At 37.3% G+C, this 16,145-nt stretch overlaps 3 protein-coding genes across 5 annotated transcripts in view; 2 read left to right on the top strand and 1 right to left on the bottom strand.

Annotated features, from left to right (window-relative positions):
- LOC107220174 overlaps window positions 1-2,221 on the top strand; it is a 52,086-nt gene extending 49,865 nt beyond the window's left edge. Inside the window, exon 4 of the mRNA XM_046744864.1 lies at window positions 1,471-2,221. The gene's annotated coding sequence lies outside the window, so the exon portion shown is untranslated. The remainder of the gene's footprint in view (window positions 1-1,470) is intronic.
- A 176-nt stretch (window positions 2,222-2,397) lies between these two features.
- Window positions 2,398-6,491, bottom strand: LOC107220175 (NPC intracellular cholesterol transporter 2). The gene is made up of 3 exons (XM_015658646.2): window positions 6,201-6,491; window positions 4,933-5,237; window positions 2,398-2,886 (listed from the first exon to the last, which is right to left on the bottom strand). The coding sequence occupies exons 1-3, from the start codon at window positions 6,286-6,288 to the stop codon at window positions 2,806-2,808; spliced, it is 474 nt and encodes a 157-aa protein (XP_015514132.1). The 5' UTR covers window positions 6,289-6,491; the 3' UTR covers window positions 2,398-2,805.
- A 2,341-nt stretch (window positions 6,492-8,832) lies between these two features.
- On the top strand, window positions 8,833-16,003 carry LOC107220177. 3 transcript variants are annotated; one of them, XM_046744860.1, is made up of 4 exons: window positions 8,833-9,045; window positions 13,980-14,093; window positions 14,921-15,096; window positions 15,755-16,003. In XM_046744860.1, the coding sequence occupies exons 1-4, from the start codon at window positions 8,907-8,909 to the stop codon at window positions 15,842-15,844; spliced, it is 519 nt and encodes a 172-aa protein (XP_046600816.1). In that variant the 5' UTR covers window positions 8,833-8,906; the 3' UTR covers window positions 15,845-16,003. The 3 variants fall into 3 exon arrangements, with proteins under 3 accessions (XP_046600816.1, XP_015514134.1, XP_046600817.1); XM_015658648.2 differs by lacking the exon at window positions 8,833-9,045 and adding an exon at window positions 11,758-12,091; XM_046744861.1 differs by lacking the exon at window positions 8,833-9,045 and adding an exon at window positions 13,750-13,863.
- The last annotated feature ends 142 nt before the right edge of the window (window positions 16,004-16,145 follow it).

Below are 16,145 nucleotides of genomic sequence, written 5' to 3'. Positions count from 1 at the left end.
GATTACCCAACTGACTTCTTTCAATTAATCGATAAATCGAATAATCATGATTCCTGATTGATCAACCATTTGAAACAATCGTTTTTTCGACCACAGTGGAGACTTGTACGGATTCGCTATTATCCGGGCTTCCAACCGCGATCGAATAACTTTATACAAGTCGAATCCATGCGTGCACGGACATGTCGGAAATGGAACTACCACGCCCGAAAATGCATCTCTTAATAATTTCTCAACAAGCATTGATTGTTGTTGGTAATTTTAATTTATCTTTGTCGTTCTCAGTAAACACCCAGCATTGTTCTTGTATTATGTAATAATACGTATGTACAAACATCGCTTTTCTTCGTACATTGAATTGTCCGGACTTTCGATTATCAGAATGCCTAACGACAACAAATTTGTCCGGTTAATCGAGTTTCCGCTGTATTGATTCAAACCACGTTTTAATAAAAATAAAACATAGTATGAGTGTGTCTTCGTTGAATTGATTAAATTTTTTTTCTTCACACTTTATCGGAGAAAACAGGAGTCAAATTCGTATAAAAATAAACAATCCATCCCATCAGTCAATTCAGGTCAGAGAGCGTCGAAGTTTGATAACAGAAAGGTGTGTAATTACAGTTGAACAGTTTTCTACACGTTGTATACCTATCATTACAGTATTCGATGCGACAGGTTGTTTTGAAACTTGTTTTTACGCATTTTTCGAGATTCGTTACCAGAGTCACGTGACAAGCCTTACAAAAGCGAATAATCACCTCTATCAGATTCGTTTCGAAAGGATTTTCGGAATCATTCGAAGCAACGAAATTCGGCATCTCGATTCGAAGTTCAACGAACATCCCGTGCGATTCACTTGCGCAGACTTTACAACGGAGACGAATCTTCCGTCACAACAAAACAAACGCTTCACGCTACGCACGAAGAATAGACAACACATCGCGATGTGTTTCGACCCGTGGTTCGAAGCTTGCGAGTTCAGACGCGACGGAATCTACGTCGTAATATTCAGTGTTTACCTGTCCGGTCGTAAAATCAAAATGTTGATTGCTTCGTTTCGCGTGTGTTTCGAGCATTGAGTGAAGTTCCAGAGTTTGAGAGATGTGAAAAAAATTCCTATGTATTATATATTGTGATAAATAAATAAACGAAAGTGTGTACAGGGTGAGGCATTTAAATCGATAAACTCGAATAACTCGAGAATGAAATATTTTCGAGAAACATGTTTCAAAACAAAGTTTCATCGTCTCCGAATCGGAATCTAACAGCTATAATTTTTTTTTCAAGTCAGTGGAAGAGTTCACGACACACGAAGATCAACTTCGTGATTGATATTTTTTTTTTTAGAAAATTTTAACTGTACATCGAACGATGAAATAATTTTTACCTGATGCAAATTTCACGTGAGAATTTTTCTGCACACCTTATATATATAATATATAACTAATCGACTATAACATTTGTTAGTTTTCAGTTTGCTGGTCGGTGAGTAAATTTGAATAATCAGACACGTGACTCGACAGTTCCGGAGCTTTACGTTGACGGCGCCACTTGTCGATGTTCAAGCATCATCCGTACGAACCTGCCTTACTAGCCAGCGAAAAATTATCGACTTTCATTCGAAAGCGTGATAAGTTTTTTACTTCGTACCTACACGCGATAAATTATCCGCAAAATTGTCTCAGCTGATTCAGCGAGTAAATTAATTGTTCATAACTATTTTTACCCTTTTTTTCTCACTTTCACGTTGACTTGTCGTCAAATAGTCATTTTCACATATGTAGGGGGGGAAAAAGCAAACAAAAAACTTTACGCTTATCGTAAAAATCGTATGGAATCAAAAATAACTTTGCTGCACTTCGGAAGTAAATTTATGTGCAGCTTTTTGGTGAAAAAATCTTTACAGTTTCCAAGGGGGTAAATTGTCGAACGGTTCGTGTGACGAGAGCTTAAACGCAGAGTTCGATATCAACTTTAAAAAGTTGACAACGTTTTATACCGACGGCAGTCGGTTGCACTTGCACCGAAGAGTTCAAAGAGCGTCCAAAAAATTATCCGAGCCGCAAATTTCTTTGCGCTTCTTTAAACTCGCGATTTCATACATTTCGATTCATTCCAGATATCGGAGTCCGGAAAATCTAACAATTGGATAATTTTTTAATTAAATTTTTTTTACTAAGCCTGGCTAATTTACCGACGTATCTCACTTGGCTTTCGATCTATCTCGATCCAGCGATGGTAAAGCAGATCGTGAAAAAAAAATGATACAAACTTATAGGCGAATGAATTTTTTCACCTAAAATTTCACTAACGTTGCATTCGATCTATAAGTATCCGATTTTATCTATGATTAATCAATTATCGACTGAAATGTTAAGCTGTAATGGGCTTGGGTGAAAATTTTACAAACTTTTATTCCACTTTCCTTACACATCTATAACATTTTATAATTGTATTATACGTAGGTATGGAATAAAAATTACTGATACTTACGTATAGATCTGTGATGGTGAGATTGAAAAAAAAAAAAAAATAAATAAAGGAAAAGAAAATTCACGATGGAATTTCATGGGATCTTTTTTTTCCCCCTCTGTCCCTTGTTTCAAATTTTTTTTACCCATTATCCAATATTAAAATACATAAAAAAAAAATGAAAAAATTAAGAAAAGAAAACGTTGCAAGAATATCATTTCGTATAAATGGAGAAAAAATGTGATGGTAATGTTAAAAACGCCAACAACTGTGTGACAATTATTACCGGTGAATGCAGTGCGGACGATTGCTACATTCGTGAATTTGGCATTACGTTATTTGCGCTGGCACTTCGAAGCATGCGACGTTTTCCCGGCCCTCGGTCAAAGCCCAATGAACCCTCAGGACGAGCTGTAATGAAACGAAGAAGGTAGAAATTAAATAAAAAAATCAGCTCAAGATGTGATAAATTTAACGTTCAAGTTCAAATTGGACTAAAACGTTAAAAAACAAAACCTTGTCGAATAGGCGAGACGCTTGAATATAAAAAAACATGAGAGCTGTCATGGGACAGCCGGTACGAACGAAGTTCCTTACGCTATATTACTGCTCATTGAATAAATTAAGAACGTTTAATTGAAGAATAATTAAATGAAAAATCAAATATATGAAGGAATGGTAATAAAATCGTACGAATGTGTTTTTGAAAGATATAAAAAGAAAGAGAGGCAAAGTATAGACGTACGCTGTGAGAGAGCGCGCTGCGGCCCAAAGTATAGTTGTACGCTGTAGGAGAGAGAAAGAGGGGCGAAGTATAGTCGTGCGCTGTGAGTGAGAGAGACCGCTGCTGCCGTCTCCCACCCCAAGCGCTGAGACAGAGAGAGAGAGCGCGCGCACACGCTGGAATAGAGAGAGAGAGAGAGAGGGAGATCGCGCGCACTATAGCAAACGAGCACTATAGCCAAAAAGTGTCGGTTTTTTGGTGTCGTTTTTTTCCGCCTAGCCCCTACGGTGAACGAGCGATAAGGAACTTCGTTCCAAAAATCCATCAACTCGTTAATCAAGTCTTACGTACATGACGATTACAATTTTTTTTTTTTTTACATCTATTCTAATTACCATGTTTGCATTACATAACGAGATTAAAATATACAAATTTTGAAATGAAAAATGAAACGACCGCCTCGGAGATAAGAAACAGCAAAAATTTACATAATGGATACACGTGCGCGCGCAGCTGAATTTGCTTTTTACATATTTTTTAATTAATTCATCTATTCGTTTCTTTCTACTTCGTTACGAGACCGGATCTTTAACCCGGACATAGTTTATCTCTCAAACGTATAAGCCTAAAGCTGAAACGTGATCGTTTGAACCGTGAAACCAACAGTTTATCGGTACAAGAAAAAAAAATAAGAAATACGAAATTACGAGCGAACGAAAAAACAAGACGGATTAAAAACTAGGAAAAACAAAAAAAATTATAAAAACGGACGGCATGGTTATGTAAGGACTAAAAACCGGTTTCGTTGTAGGCCTCGCTGCACGGTCCATGAACGACACTGTAACGTAATAAATTGTATTCACATTTGCCTCTGCGTCTGCGTGTATGTGTAATTCCGAAGGTAGTTCGTAATAACGCAAAGAGTGAAAGTCGGTGACGGTAATTTCGCAGAAGTAAAAAACAATAAAACACGATTGGTTAGCGACGGTGAAAAGCAATCGGTAAATAAATTTGGCAAGGTCGCGTGATTTTATTACGCTGTGAACGTTTATATTTTTGAAGAATTGAAATATCATGCTAGTTACAATTTAACGAGAGATTCGCGGCCCAAAAAAAAAAAAAAAAATAAAAATAAATTAACAAACAAAAGAAAAACGAGACAGTGTTTTAGCATTATCACGTCGAAACCGTAGAAAACGAGTAATTTGAAAACCGCGCGCATTGAGGGCAGATTTTTTTTTTCAAGTCACTTGTAATTTTCTAAATTCTTTTTTCCATATCAATTTCCTGAAATCGGGGAAAAAATGTATCATTTTGTACAAGTAATACGATACCTCGAGTAATTTTTCGTCGAGTCTATGAAAATAGATCGTCAAATTTAACGCTTTCGATTTTGCAGTGTACAATCGTTTTTTTTTTTTTTTCTTTCTACCATTTTCTCAAGATACACCGAATATCAGATAAAATGTCAATTGTATGGAATTGGGTTAAAATCTTCTGACAAATCGATCGCCGCTACTTACTGTGTACAATTATTAACAAAAAAAAAAAAAAACACGACTCGATTTCCGAAACATCTCAAAATCGTTCGAAAAAAGTGTTTCTTCGCTCGAATAAAAGATACTATCGTTTGGTATTAAACGAGGTAAAGAAAAAAAATCAAATAAAACCAACAAAAAAAAAAAAAACCAATCTCTTCGCGTGGGATTCTTAAGGACGTATTAATTGCCCACCCTTGGATAAATTTGGAGAACTGGGAAGCTGTTTTTATACACGTATTCCTTGCCCTTGGCCAGCGGACAGCTAGCCTTCGATCCGTCGGTGTTGTAGATCAGATTGCAGGCGTTGGATCCGTCGACGCCGACGAAGGGCAACGGAATTCCAAGGACGTTCGCGTTGACGCTCGTCGTCAAGGAACGGACGTCTCTGTTCGGCACGAAATGCTGCTCGACGTCAATCGTCGTCTTTCGTTTCAGCAAACATGGCGGCTGGACGCACTTCGATATCGAAACTGCCCTGCCACTCTTGTCAAGCTCGCCTGAAAGCAAAAAATCAGGAACACTTTGGTTAGTTATTTATTTATTTATTTATTTATTTTCATTTATTGTAAACCAGAGACGGTTGCAAAATGACCGATTGTAAGCCACCAACCTTCCACAGAGGTGATCGTGTCAGATATATAAAAGATACAAATTAACCCTTTAACGGCCAAGCTGTTACGTTCGAAATATGAGACTTTTTTTAAAATAGAGTTTTTCAATTTTCACACCTGAATGAAAATTTTTTATTTTTTTTCAAATGAAATTATTCAGTGGAAAACTTTTTGGAGCGCGTTGGTTATTTTTCAAATTATTTTGGGATTTTTAAATTGAAATTGAAGATGTTTAAAAAAAAAGAATAACAGCTGTTTTGTCATTGTAGCAAATACGATAAAACGGCAGCCAAAGGGTCGATAAAAAATGTGTAAAATAGTAAAGAAACGATGCACAAAATTACGTAATTATGGGTAAATAAGAATGAAAAGATTTAGAACCGCTAAATAACATTACGCAGTACGACAATTTTAACGATATACTAACAAATTCTGAACATTTATTTCTCAACACTTGAGAGTTTAAAAACATAGAATTTTCAAATGTAATTAATGTCAGTCGGTTGTATTTATAATTGTTTTGGTTTTTAACTCCATATTAGGTACGCCGTGGAAATTATTTCGACGAAGAAGTGAAAGGACGTGACATCAAACCGCTGACATACGTACAGGTATATTAAATATAGGTCGACCGATTAGTTTGATCTGTAAAACAAAAAATATCCCCTTGAAATGTCACAAAGGGCTACAAGGGAGCTTAATAACAAAAGCATAAGCAATCAGTTGCACGATGAATTTTCTTGTAATTTGTGGAATGCTTAAAAACGATCATATCATCGAACTTTCTCGTTTCTTGGTCATTGAGTATAATGTGTATAATATAATAACTGTATAAAATATTATACGGACCGGTAGCACAATCGAGAACTTCGGTTGCGGCGGCGAAATCGGCGGTGAAACACGCAACGAAAATTAGCACAAATATTTCCCTTATCATGATGTTAGCGTGAAAGCACAATCGGCAGTTGAAATCGGTATAGTCGTAAGAACGACTTGCTCCACGAATTACGAGGTGGAAGATGAACGATCGGCTGTTGAAATTCGAGAGAAACCGAACCGATCGCGACTGCGGCTCGAGTCACTCGGTGTCGACTAACGGCTCTCAGGCTTGACCAAAGACTGACAGGCGACCTGGACAGTCCACGGCTAAATGAAACCCCGTCTAGGTAGGATGAAAAAGTGTAGGTAAACACACACCGATCCGTCACACCGGTAAACGAGACACGATTCTCTTCTTCCGCTTGGTGGGAAATCGGTTCGCTGAGAATTACAGATACGTCGCGAAGTGGGGCGAGGATTACTCATCGTGTTTACAGCGAAACTATTTTCATCTATCGATTACCGATCGATTCTTCTGAATATAAAAAATCGGCTAAGATCGGTCGATTGTTTTCTCTGCTCGTCATCTTTTCTTTCTCTTATTCCGTCCTTGTTCTCGCCTCGAAGCAATTATTCGGTTATAATGAAAATTTTTCAAGATCGGCGTATCGGCAGCAACAGATCCAGAAAAAAAAGCAAACCGTATCGTTCGAACGCTTGTCTTAGCTTTCGTCTTCCCATCCTATTCGCTTTTCGATCGTAACAACGCAACTATCATGTACATTCGATCATCCATACCGATCACCTTCAATTCGATTCGAGGTCAAGCGACAACTTGAATCGAATCTCTTCACTCTTCCTTTTCGACAGTTTTCCCCACGTCTTCTTATTTGTCAGAGATCGTTAATCGATGACGCGGGATTCCGGGTGTTTACCGATACACGCGTTGAAATCGACGAAATAAAGAACTCAACATCGCACTCGCCACGAAAATACATTACGGCTTGAAAACGTTGTTAAAATATCTTTATAATATTTTTCCTCTCTTTCTTTCTTTTCATTTGCCGTTAATCGTGCGCCGCACACTAATCGGACACTCGAGGAACGAGTAGAGCGGAAAAACCTGAAAATAAAGGAGTGGAAAGCCCGCTACCGTAACGTGTTGACCAGTCGGTGAGACCGTGATCTCGAATATCAAGTATACCGAAAGAGGTCACCGTGGGTCTGATAATTCTCCTGCCGATCGTTGTTTTCCGTTCTGGGTACAGAAAATTATTCAATTGCCTGCACTAAAGAGCAAAGTTCATGTTACTGGACCCTGATACGAATGCTCTTCACGAGTCTTGTGAAACCTTCTTAAACTATTTCTGAAACTCGATCCGGAAATTTCTGGACGATAATTGTTACGTAAACAATCGTTGTAAAGAAAACTTGCAAGGAATCCCAACTTCTTTTGAATAAATTTCACATACCATTTGAGAATCTGACATAAATTTCTGGAAAACAAGAGAAAACACGGTCTTCCGGTGCCGATTTAGCATCTGTACTAAATTTTGTAGCAAACAAAACATTCGCACCGACTTATACAGGAATCATTTTCATCTATCGATTACCGATCGATTGTTCTCGACACGAAAAATCGACAAAGATCGGTCGATTCATTCGCATCATTTCTCCTCTTTCTTTCTCCGTTTTTTATACCTGTCGACCAGAAGCAATTATTATGTAGGTAATGAAAAAAATTGCCAAGATCAACAGCGACTGAAAGTAAACTACTCGCGTGAACCGATTTGTAAAATTCCAATGGGGAAATGACTAACGGTGACGACGGAGAAAAATGAGAAAGAAGAACAACACGTGCCCTGCAGGTGCTGCAACGAAAACAATTCTCAAAAGCGAAACTTTCCACTGCACCACCAACAACGGTAGCAGCGATCGGCATGAAAATGCAAAAACTATAAAACCTACTCGGCCATCGTCATGCCGGTCAAACCGTTTAATAATCGTTTACGAGCAGATCGTTTATCTTGTTGTTTTTTTATGTCTTTTTTTTCTCTCTCTCGTCCATTATGATTTTTATTCTGTAACAACTCTAACAGCGTCTCATATATGAGATACCTTATTTGAATCGTTTATTCAAGATTTACGTCGAAATTTGAAAATTCAAAACAGCGGATCCGACATAACGGACTGAAAATATAAAAATTCATCCTATTCGCTCAAATTAGATCCGCTATTTCAAAATTTGACAATTTCTCAGATCCGACCCCATTTTTTGAACCAGCGACTTCGAGACCCCCTTTGCACCCAAAAGTTTCAAGGAATCTGACTGCGAGGAAAACTGTACGCATTAAAAGAATTAATTTCCCCTCTTCGTCTTATTTTTCTTATTCCACCGACCATCGTCACCAGGCATCAGCCGAGTTACGCAAGTCTTCGGCACCGTTTTCGCTGTCCGGTGTTAACTCAGCATTCGTCAAATCCATCCCCTCTCAATCCGAATTGGAGACAATTGTCCTAATGCTACATCTTGTTTCGTACGTAACGTATCGTTATGCGTTCTGGCGCATAAATCCAACGATCGGAATCCGTATATTTCATTTAAACTGCACGCCACAGACTCTGGGAATCGTTTTATTCGTCAGAGCACTCTGTGCACGAGCATCGACGCGAATTTAATTTGCCGTACTGTGTAATTGCCAAGCGCTTACGTCACGCGTATCACGTACATTGCACATGTGTGTACACCTACGTATTCGCGCATACATTATTGCAGGCGTACGTGCGGTACAAGCCTCTCAGACCTTTGTCAATATCGTTAAAAACCATGCTGACAGTTTTATTCCGAACTCGACCTTGCCGCCAGAATCTGCAGGTGTGTATTACGATATTACTGCAAATAGACTGACTTGCAGATTTGTCCATTATTTTTATTCAACTATACGCATATTGTAAAATGACCGCACGCGGTGCGGAGCAGAAATATTGCAAAGTCGTTTCGGTCAATGATAACGAAAGTACGACGGAAAATAAAAAAAAATAAAAAATAAAGAAACGTCAACGAAGAAAAAACGTGAGCACAAATGTTAAAACTTCACCGGCAAACAAATCAACCTTGACTTTATTTATTTCTTTCTTTTTTTTACTCTTTCTTTGAACTTTCAACAATTATTCGTCATTTGTAACGTGATTTTTAAATCGTCGTTGTCCTTTTTTCTTTCTTAATACTATTAAAAAACAACCATTACCCGTGTAAATTTTTTAAACGAACAGACCAGTTAAAAATTTTTTTTCTATTTTTACCATTTTTCACCGGCACTTTTGACAATCTTTTATTCCCTGCGTCAAATGTCTTGGGTTCTTCGGGTCCGTTTTTCAGCCCATTCGAAATTCCTCGATACCGCGTTGTACGGCGGAAAAAACAAAAGTTGTCACGTCTTCGCGTTACGCTTGTCGGAAGACCGGAAGAGGAACGAATAACGTGTAATATAGCTGAAAGACGAGGACAGCCGGAGGGAACGTGACTTGCGGTGCGTCGTTAGTCGTGATGTGAATTCTAAATAATTTCCCCCTGGAGTTTTTTTCATCTCGCATCACCTTGACTGCTCCGGTGCACCGGGTGTACCTAATAAGCTGCCATCTAAACGTACGACACGTTCGACATGCACACGTGCGTCGGTTAGATGGCTGCGAATGAGCGGCCGCGTATCTCCTCGACCGGAAGTTGTTGCTACTGCCTCCGGAAATACGATTTTCATTTCCGTATGATGAATAGATTTTCACGCGATACCTGCTGGTGTTTTGATCCGTTGGACTGAACTGATATAAGTTGGTATATTTCGAATGTATTTTGCCACTTTCGTCGATAAAATATCTCGATCCTAAGTCATTAGATCGGTAAGAAATCGATCAAACAATTTAACAATATATATAACGTAAATCTGTGAATCGAAAAACCGGCATCAACGATACTTGTCGTTATAACATCTTTGTCGCGAGTCGGTAGATCGGTAATAAATCGATCGAAAAATTGATCAGTGTAATATAACGTAGATCCGTGAATAAAAAAACCAGGATCGACGATACCTGTCGATAAAATATCTCGATCGTAAGTCATTAGATCGGTAAGAAATCGATAAAAAAATTTAACAGTATATACATATAACGTAAATCTGCGAATTAAAAAACGTTTTTCATATCCACATCGGCACTTTAATCAATATAATAAATTGTCCACAAGTTTGAATTTCGCGATTCTTCTCCTTTCTTTTCCTTTCTTTTCCACACTTATACCACGCCATTGTGTCTTCTGCAAAAGCAGCATTATCAGTAACTGCACCGCTCGTATTTCATCATTCGTAACTTGGCCAGGCATGAAAAAGAAAAGAAAGAAAACAACGCGACGGTGAAAAAAGATAATAAGCCCCGGGAATCCGACCGGTGTTCAATTTGCTCAAGTTATGTATTTACGTAACACCCGTGACATCGTGGCGATAGCAACTTTTGCATATTACCTTTATATTTATACTAGGTATAATACATACGTGCACGCGTATAATATGCGTTTCGCAAAAACTTTCGGCTTCGCGATTTACGAAAAAAGCAAACGGAGCATGAGGTAAGGAAAACAGCCAATCGCCATCGATAAACGAGCTACGATATTTTTGATAGCAAAAGTATCGCCGGCACAATTCGAGAGACGAAGTGGCAACCAGAGTCGCAGATTGAGTTGCAGACTAGATCGTGTTAGCCGATTAATAAATTCCGATCGTTTCAACGTCTGGCAATGCATCAGCGTGATTTAATTTTTCTACAGCAATAATCACGGCGTCATTTCAACAGATATGTGTATATATATATATTATTATAGAGATATAACATAAGTAGAGGGAAATGCCTATCGCCTCGGAATATGAATGACACTTTTGCCAAATCGATCGATCAATCAGAGACGTCGAAATAATATTATTGTATTTGACGCATGCGTATCGCAATTTTCTAATATCATAATATGATCATACGGGTAAATCTTTCAGTCATTTTATTTCAAAATATCGAAATTTATCACGAAAATTTCGCGAATCTGTGGAAGAGAAGAAAAAAAAAAAACTTCAATTACTCTCCGATATTCATCCGCGATATTTATTCAATCGAATTCATCGCAGCGATCGTTAGAATTTTGTTCGACCGAAAATTCTGTGTACGCGGATAAAGAGGAAATGACACACCATCGAGAAATTGAAAGTTAAAAACAAACGAGAAGAATATAAACGTATATTTAACATTTTTCGTAATCGAAGGTGGGAAGAATTTGAGAAAAAACACAAAAGCGAGATAAACCGACAACCAAAACATATAATATTATGTAATTCGACGCAGAGTTGAGAGAAAAAAAAAAACCTTACCCCGTGTATAAAGAAATTGCGAATGACGGGATGAAAAATATATTCAAATCGCTTGTTACGATTTAGGGAAATAAAAAAGCGGAACAAAGGATGCCGGCATTGTTCTGTCAGTGATCGCTGGACGGTCGGGTTGAGAACCGTCGCATCGAAAGACGATATAAGGGTGAAGAAATTTGATAAATCTGGTATTCGATCGGCGGTATTCGATCCGGGTGAAATAATTTATTCGACACACACACACACACACACACACACAAACAAGCAATCACACATAAATATATTTAGACACAGGCATAGACAGAGTGCAAATTGGTGATACAGGTTAATTTGATTATACGACGAAGTCAATCCCCGTTTATATATTTTCCCGAAATCGATTCAATCATATATATATATATAAATGCGTCCCGATGGCCGAGCTAATTATCAAGTGTATATTTTTCCTTTCGGTTGTCCCATTTTTAACGACAAATGCTATTTCCGTAGCAGCTAGCGTCGTGCCGTTTGAGGATTGTGGTAAGTAAATTGTTAAAGGTTAAATTTTATTTCGGGTGGGAAACAGCGAATATATCATTATTATTATTACATGGTAAATTAATTAAGATGTGAGTGAATTCGCGAAACATTTACTCTTCGTTCGGTTAACGAACACAATAAGCTTACTGCGCAATTTAATAAATTCAAATTAACCTTTTTTCTTTTTTTTTTTTTTGTGTGTGTATTTTTTCTATAAATTGCAATAGAGTAAAAAATTTACGTTGAATGAAAATGTAAAAGAAAAATCAGCGAAGGAAACGATTCTGGATAATTTCAATCGAAAATAATGCATGAATCAATCCTTCTATACGTTGTTATAATTACATTAATGCATTTGCAAGAATCGTCACGATTTTTCATACCCTCCGTTTTCGTTAACCGTGAAACCCGGCAAAGTAGGATGCAAAAGATTTTTCACGACGATCTGAACAACGGAATCGAAATTTATCGTTCAAATTTTCATTCCCACGGATAATTTCTTCGATATTTGAAAAATTCTCTTTTACTCTTCTGGTTTCACGTTTATCCCATCCACTCGTTTCGTTTTCGCGAAAACAGACGTTGGTGATAATCAACATTAATTTCCGTCACGTTTTCGCTCGCGGCCGAAATTCCGATCAATAATCGCGTACAATTTATACCCAATACACATTGACAAATTATACATATAATTATTCGCAACGTCGTGAAGGTTGAGAGACAATCAACCGCTTTTATTCTCTCCGTCAAGTTTCTCACATATTTTATTTATATACACCTACATTGTGGTATATATACTAGCTCGTCACGCCGCGCGTCAAAAAATAAAAAGTGACAATTAATGCGATCCGATCGGTTATGTATAATCGATAGGCGATCGCGTTGGATAGAATATAGCGCGGATAGCTTACTGCTCGATGAGGAATTTTCGATGAAATCGCTTACACGCGAAATCACTGTCCGAAACGATAATTGATATATGTCACGCCTCAAGGCGGATTGAAATCGCTACATTATGATTAAAACCGCAATCGCTTGCATCGACAAATTTATATGTAAAAAAGATTAATAACACAATGTATTGACCGCGCGATTGGAAATGCTTAAAAACGTCTGTCGAATTAATTTCGTTCTTCGTTAATAATTTTTTTCGCACGTTTGTTTTTAATCTATCGTTGGAAATCGGTTCGATGAACAAAAGTTTCAGTCGTTTGGAAATTTTTGAAACATTTTTTTACATCGATGACAGATACCGCAATTCCAATCTTTTCGTTAATACTACTTCTCACCTTCTCGCGGTAATTTAAATCAATACCGACTGTTCGATATCCCTGTTCATTTATCGTAGCGTGGAAAGATTAATTAATTGGATTAACGAATTGGATAAACTGAAGGATAGAGGATGAACGAAAATAAGAAAAGAAAGAGAAAAGAAAAAAAAAACATAAAAGAAAACTCCAAGCGAACGCTAAGCCCCGTTATTGCGTCACGATAGTAGTTATCTCGTATAATTATAATAATTGAGACCACGCGTGCCGATATAATCTCTCAAGATAATGCATACAGAAATACGAGTATATTATCTATGTAGAATATACCGAAGTATCGATAATTAAAATCATTGATTTGCATCGCGATTCGTTAAAATAAACCTCAATTCCGATCAGACGACTAGATGAGAAAATATGTAACAATGAATAAATACAAGTCAGTAATAACAGTTTCTTTAAATATTTTCGCAAATTTATCAAACAAGTTGGATTTGAAAATACGTATGTATGGAAAAAAAATAAAAAAATCTTTTTTAATTGAGAAGAGATGAAAAAAAAAAAAAAAAAACGCTTCGTAGTTCGAATAATTTTATTGGATAATTCAATCCGATCAACAGGTTCGATTTACTATCTGGAGAGCATCGAGGTGTCGGACTGCTCCAGCTATCCTTGCCGAATCGTAATTGGATCAACGGTCAACGTCACGACCAATTTTTTGGTCCAAGGGACAGGTATTGAACAATCCACCCCTTACTAGGAATCACGAAAAATAATCGATTATTTTTAAAACTCGATTATTTTTAGCTTAGCAGCCGCTTGTACTTATTACTCGAAATTGAAATTGGCGTAAATGTTGTTCACTTTTTGTTTTCTAATTTCCTGATTTTGAAAATACGGTTTGTCAATATTCCGCAGCCTTTTTTTTTTTCGTTTTATTAAGAAACAATCGCGAGTTAAGTGTTCGTCAAATCACTGTTATTATTAATCTGTGAAAATATCTTCAAAACAATGCCAACGCATAATGATAAGAAATTGTTCCACTGAATTTTTAGATAATAATCTTTCGAATAAAATGAATCATCGTAAAGTGAAACCTAGCGAATCTATGAGTAGGTTTTTAACCGTTTAGAAGTGATTCGAAATTAACAAATCTTCTGTTCGTAATTTTTTTTTTTTACGACTATCTCCAGGGTGGCCAAAAATTTTTTGAAAAAAAAAAGAAAAGAAAAAATTCCATGACATTTCCAGATTATCCAGTACCCAAAAAAAAAATAAAAAACAAAGTCACTTTCAAGCCAATTTGTTTTCACGACGAAAAAGAAGTAAACTTGTTACACGAAAAAATCATTTCTAATTCCCAAGATAAAAAAACTAATACTTTCAATCCATTCCACGAGCAAATTAAAAATCCCCCGACAATTCCAGGCATTACAGATTTTCCAGACGCGTTGCCACCCTGGATTATCTCGCGATAAAATCATCCGAAAATGTCAAGCTTCGAAGAAACTCCTCTAACAAGCCAAATTGAATATTGTGGATAATTTTCCCTAAATTGCAGCTTACGATTCTGAGCAACTCGTTCAGAATGTCTATTTCGTGGTAAGTTCGATCCAACTGCAGGCTCAGGTGAGTCCAGACCCTTGCACGGCGGTCCAAGGATCGAACGCTTGTCGGTTGGAAAATGGGAGACGAGTGAAATACCAAGCTGCCGTCAGAGTCGACAACGTGCCGCCGGTGAGCTTGAGCTTTGCCGAATTTCACCGAAGCTTCGACCCTTTCAGTCACGCATTTCGGTATTTTTTTTTCATTCTTTTGGTTTTTAGCACGGAAGTGCAATTATACGTTCCCTGTGTACATTTCGACGCTGAATGCGAATGCGATGTCAAAAGTTTGAGAAAACTAAAAACAACCCTTAAAATAGGGTTAAAACGGGGTGAGTTATCAACATTGTTTTGGACAGTCTTCTTGAATGAGATCCATGCGAATATTTACTTTGAGACAGTACGATTTTAGGACGAGAACAGATGGGACCCCCAATACTGTCTATACGCACCCCTAAGGAGGATGAAAACTACCCCTTTGCATCGAATTTTGTAAATCTAATCGCCGTTCCGAGATTTCTGTTTGTCGACCAATAAATTCCAAGCATTTTTAGTATACGTTGATCGTCAAATCTCCCCGCCAACGAAATACATTCACGAAAAATCCTAATCGTTCCAAAGTTTGTGTCTTTCTTTGCCTGAGAATGCAATAAATTTCAGGATTTCGCAAGGAATGTTAAAAAGAAAATGTGACTGAAAGGGTTGACCAAGTTGATTTATTTTTTACTATTTTTCCCCCCTTTCATCGGCGTCTTATTTATTTCCTTTCCTTCTTTCCAATTTCATTTCAGTTACGTGGGACGCTCTGGTGGACGATGACAAATTCGGCCCATGAGCTGCTCGTGTGTTACAAATTGACGGTCATCTTCACGCTCGCTTGATCTCAAGTTTGAATTAAATCAACTTTTCAATTTTTCTGTTCTACTATTTTTGCAATTTTTTAGCTGTTTTCTGTCGCCTTTCCTCGATACTTTTCTCCCTGTTCATTCCTATTTTCAAAATGTCTATAAAATTGGTAAATATACATGTTCGAAAGTGAATTTCACGCTTCGTTTTTTTTTTCCCTAAAAATTTCTTTAAAATTTGGACCTCTTTTAATTTCAACGACGCTTTAATATTTTTCTAATCTTACTAAAATTCTCTCACATGCCGGTGCTTTGCCCTACCGTTCAAGTATATCAA

This window comes from Neodiprion lecontei, chromosome 7 (genome assembly GCF_021901455.1).
Source record: "Neodiprion lecontei isolate iyNeoLeco1 chromosome 7, iyNeoLeco1.1, whole genome shotgun sequence".
NCBI lineage: Eukaryota > Metazoa > Arthropoda > Insecta > Hymenoptera > Diprionidae > Neodiprion > Neodiprion lecontei.
This window is presented reverse-complemented; position numbering and strand designations above follow the sequence as displayed.

Excerpts from the sequence above, each read along its gene's own strand:
- LOC107220175 (XM_015658646.2), bottom strand. The coding sequence starts at position 6,288 with ATGATAAGGGAAATATTTGTGCTAATTTTCGTTGCGTGTTTCACCGCC. Across the intron at positions 5,238-6,200 it reads AGTTCTCGATTGTGCTACCG|GCGAGCTTGACAAGAGTGGC; the intron begins GTCCGTATAATA and ends TTTTGCTTTCAG. Across the intron at positions 2,887-4,932 it reads TTCTCCAAATTTATCCAAGG|CTCGTCCTGAGGGTTCATTG; the intron begins GTGGGCAATTAA and ends GTTTCATTACAG.
- LOC107220177 (XM_046744860.1), top strand. The coding sequence starts at position 8,907 with ATGTGTGTACACCTACGTATTCGCGCATACATTATTGCAGGCGTACGT. Across the intron at positions 9,046-13,979 it reads CTTGCCGCCAGAATCTGCAG|GTTCGATTTACTATCTGGAG; the intron begins GTGTGTATTACG and ends TCCGATCAACAG. Across the intron at positions 15,097-15,754 it reads GAGTCGACAACGTGCCGCCG|TTACGTGGGACGCTCTGGTG; the intron begins GTGAGCTTGAGC and ends ATTTCATTTCAG.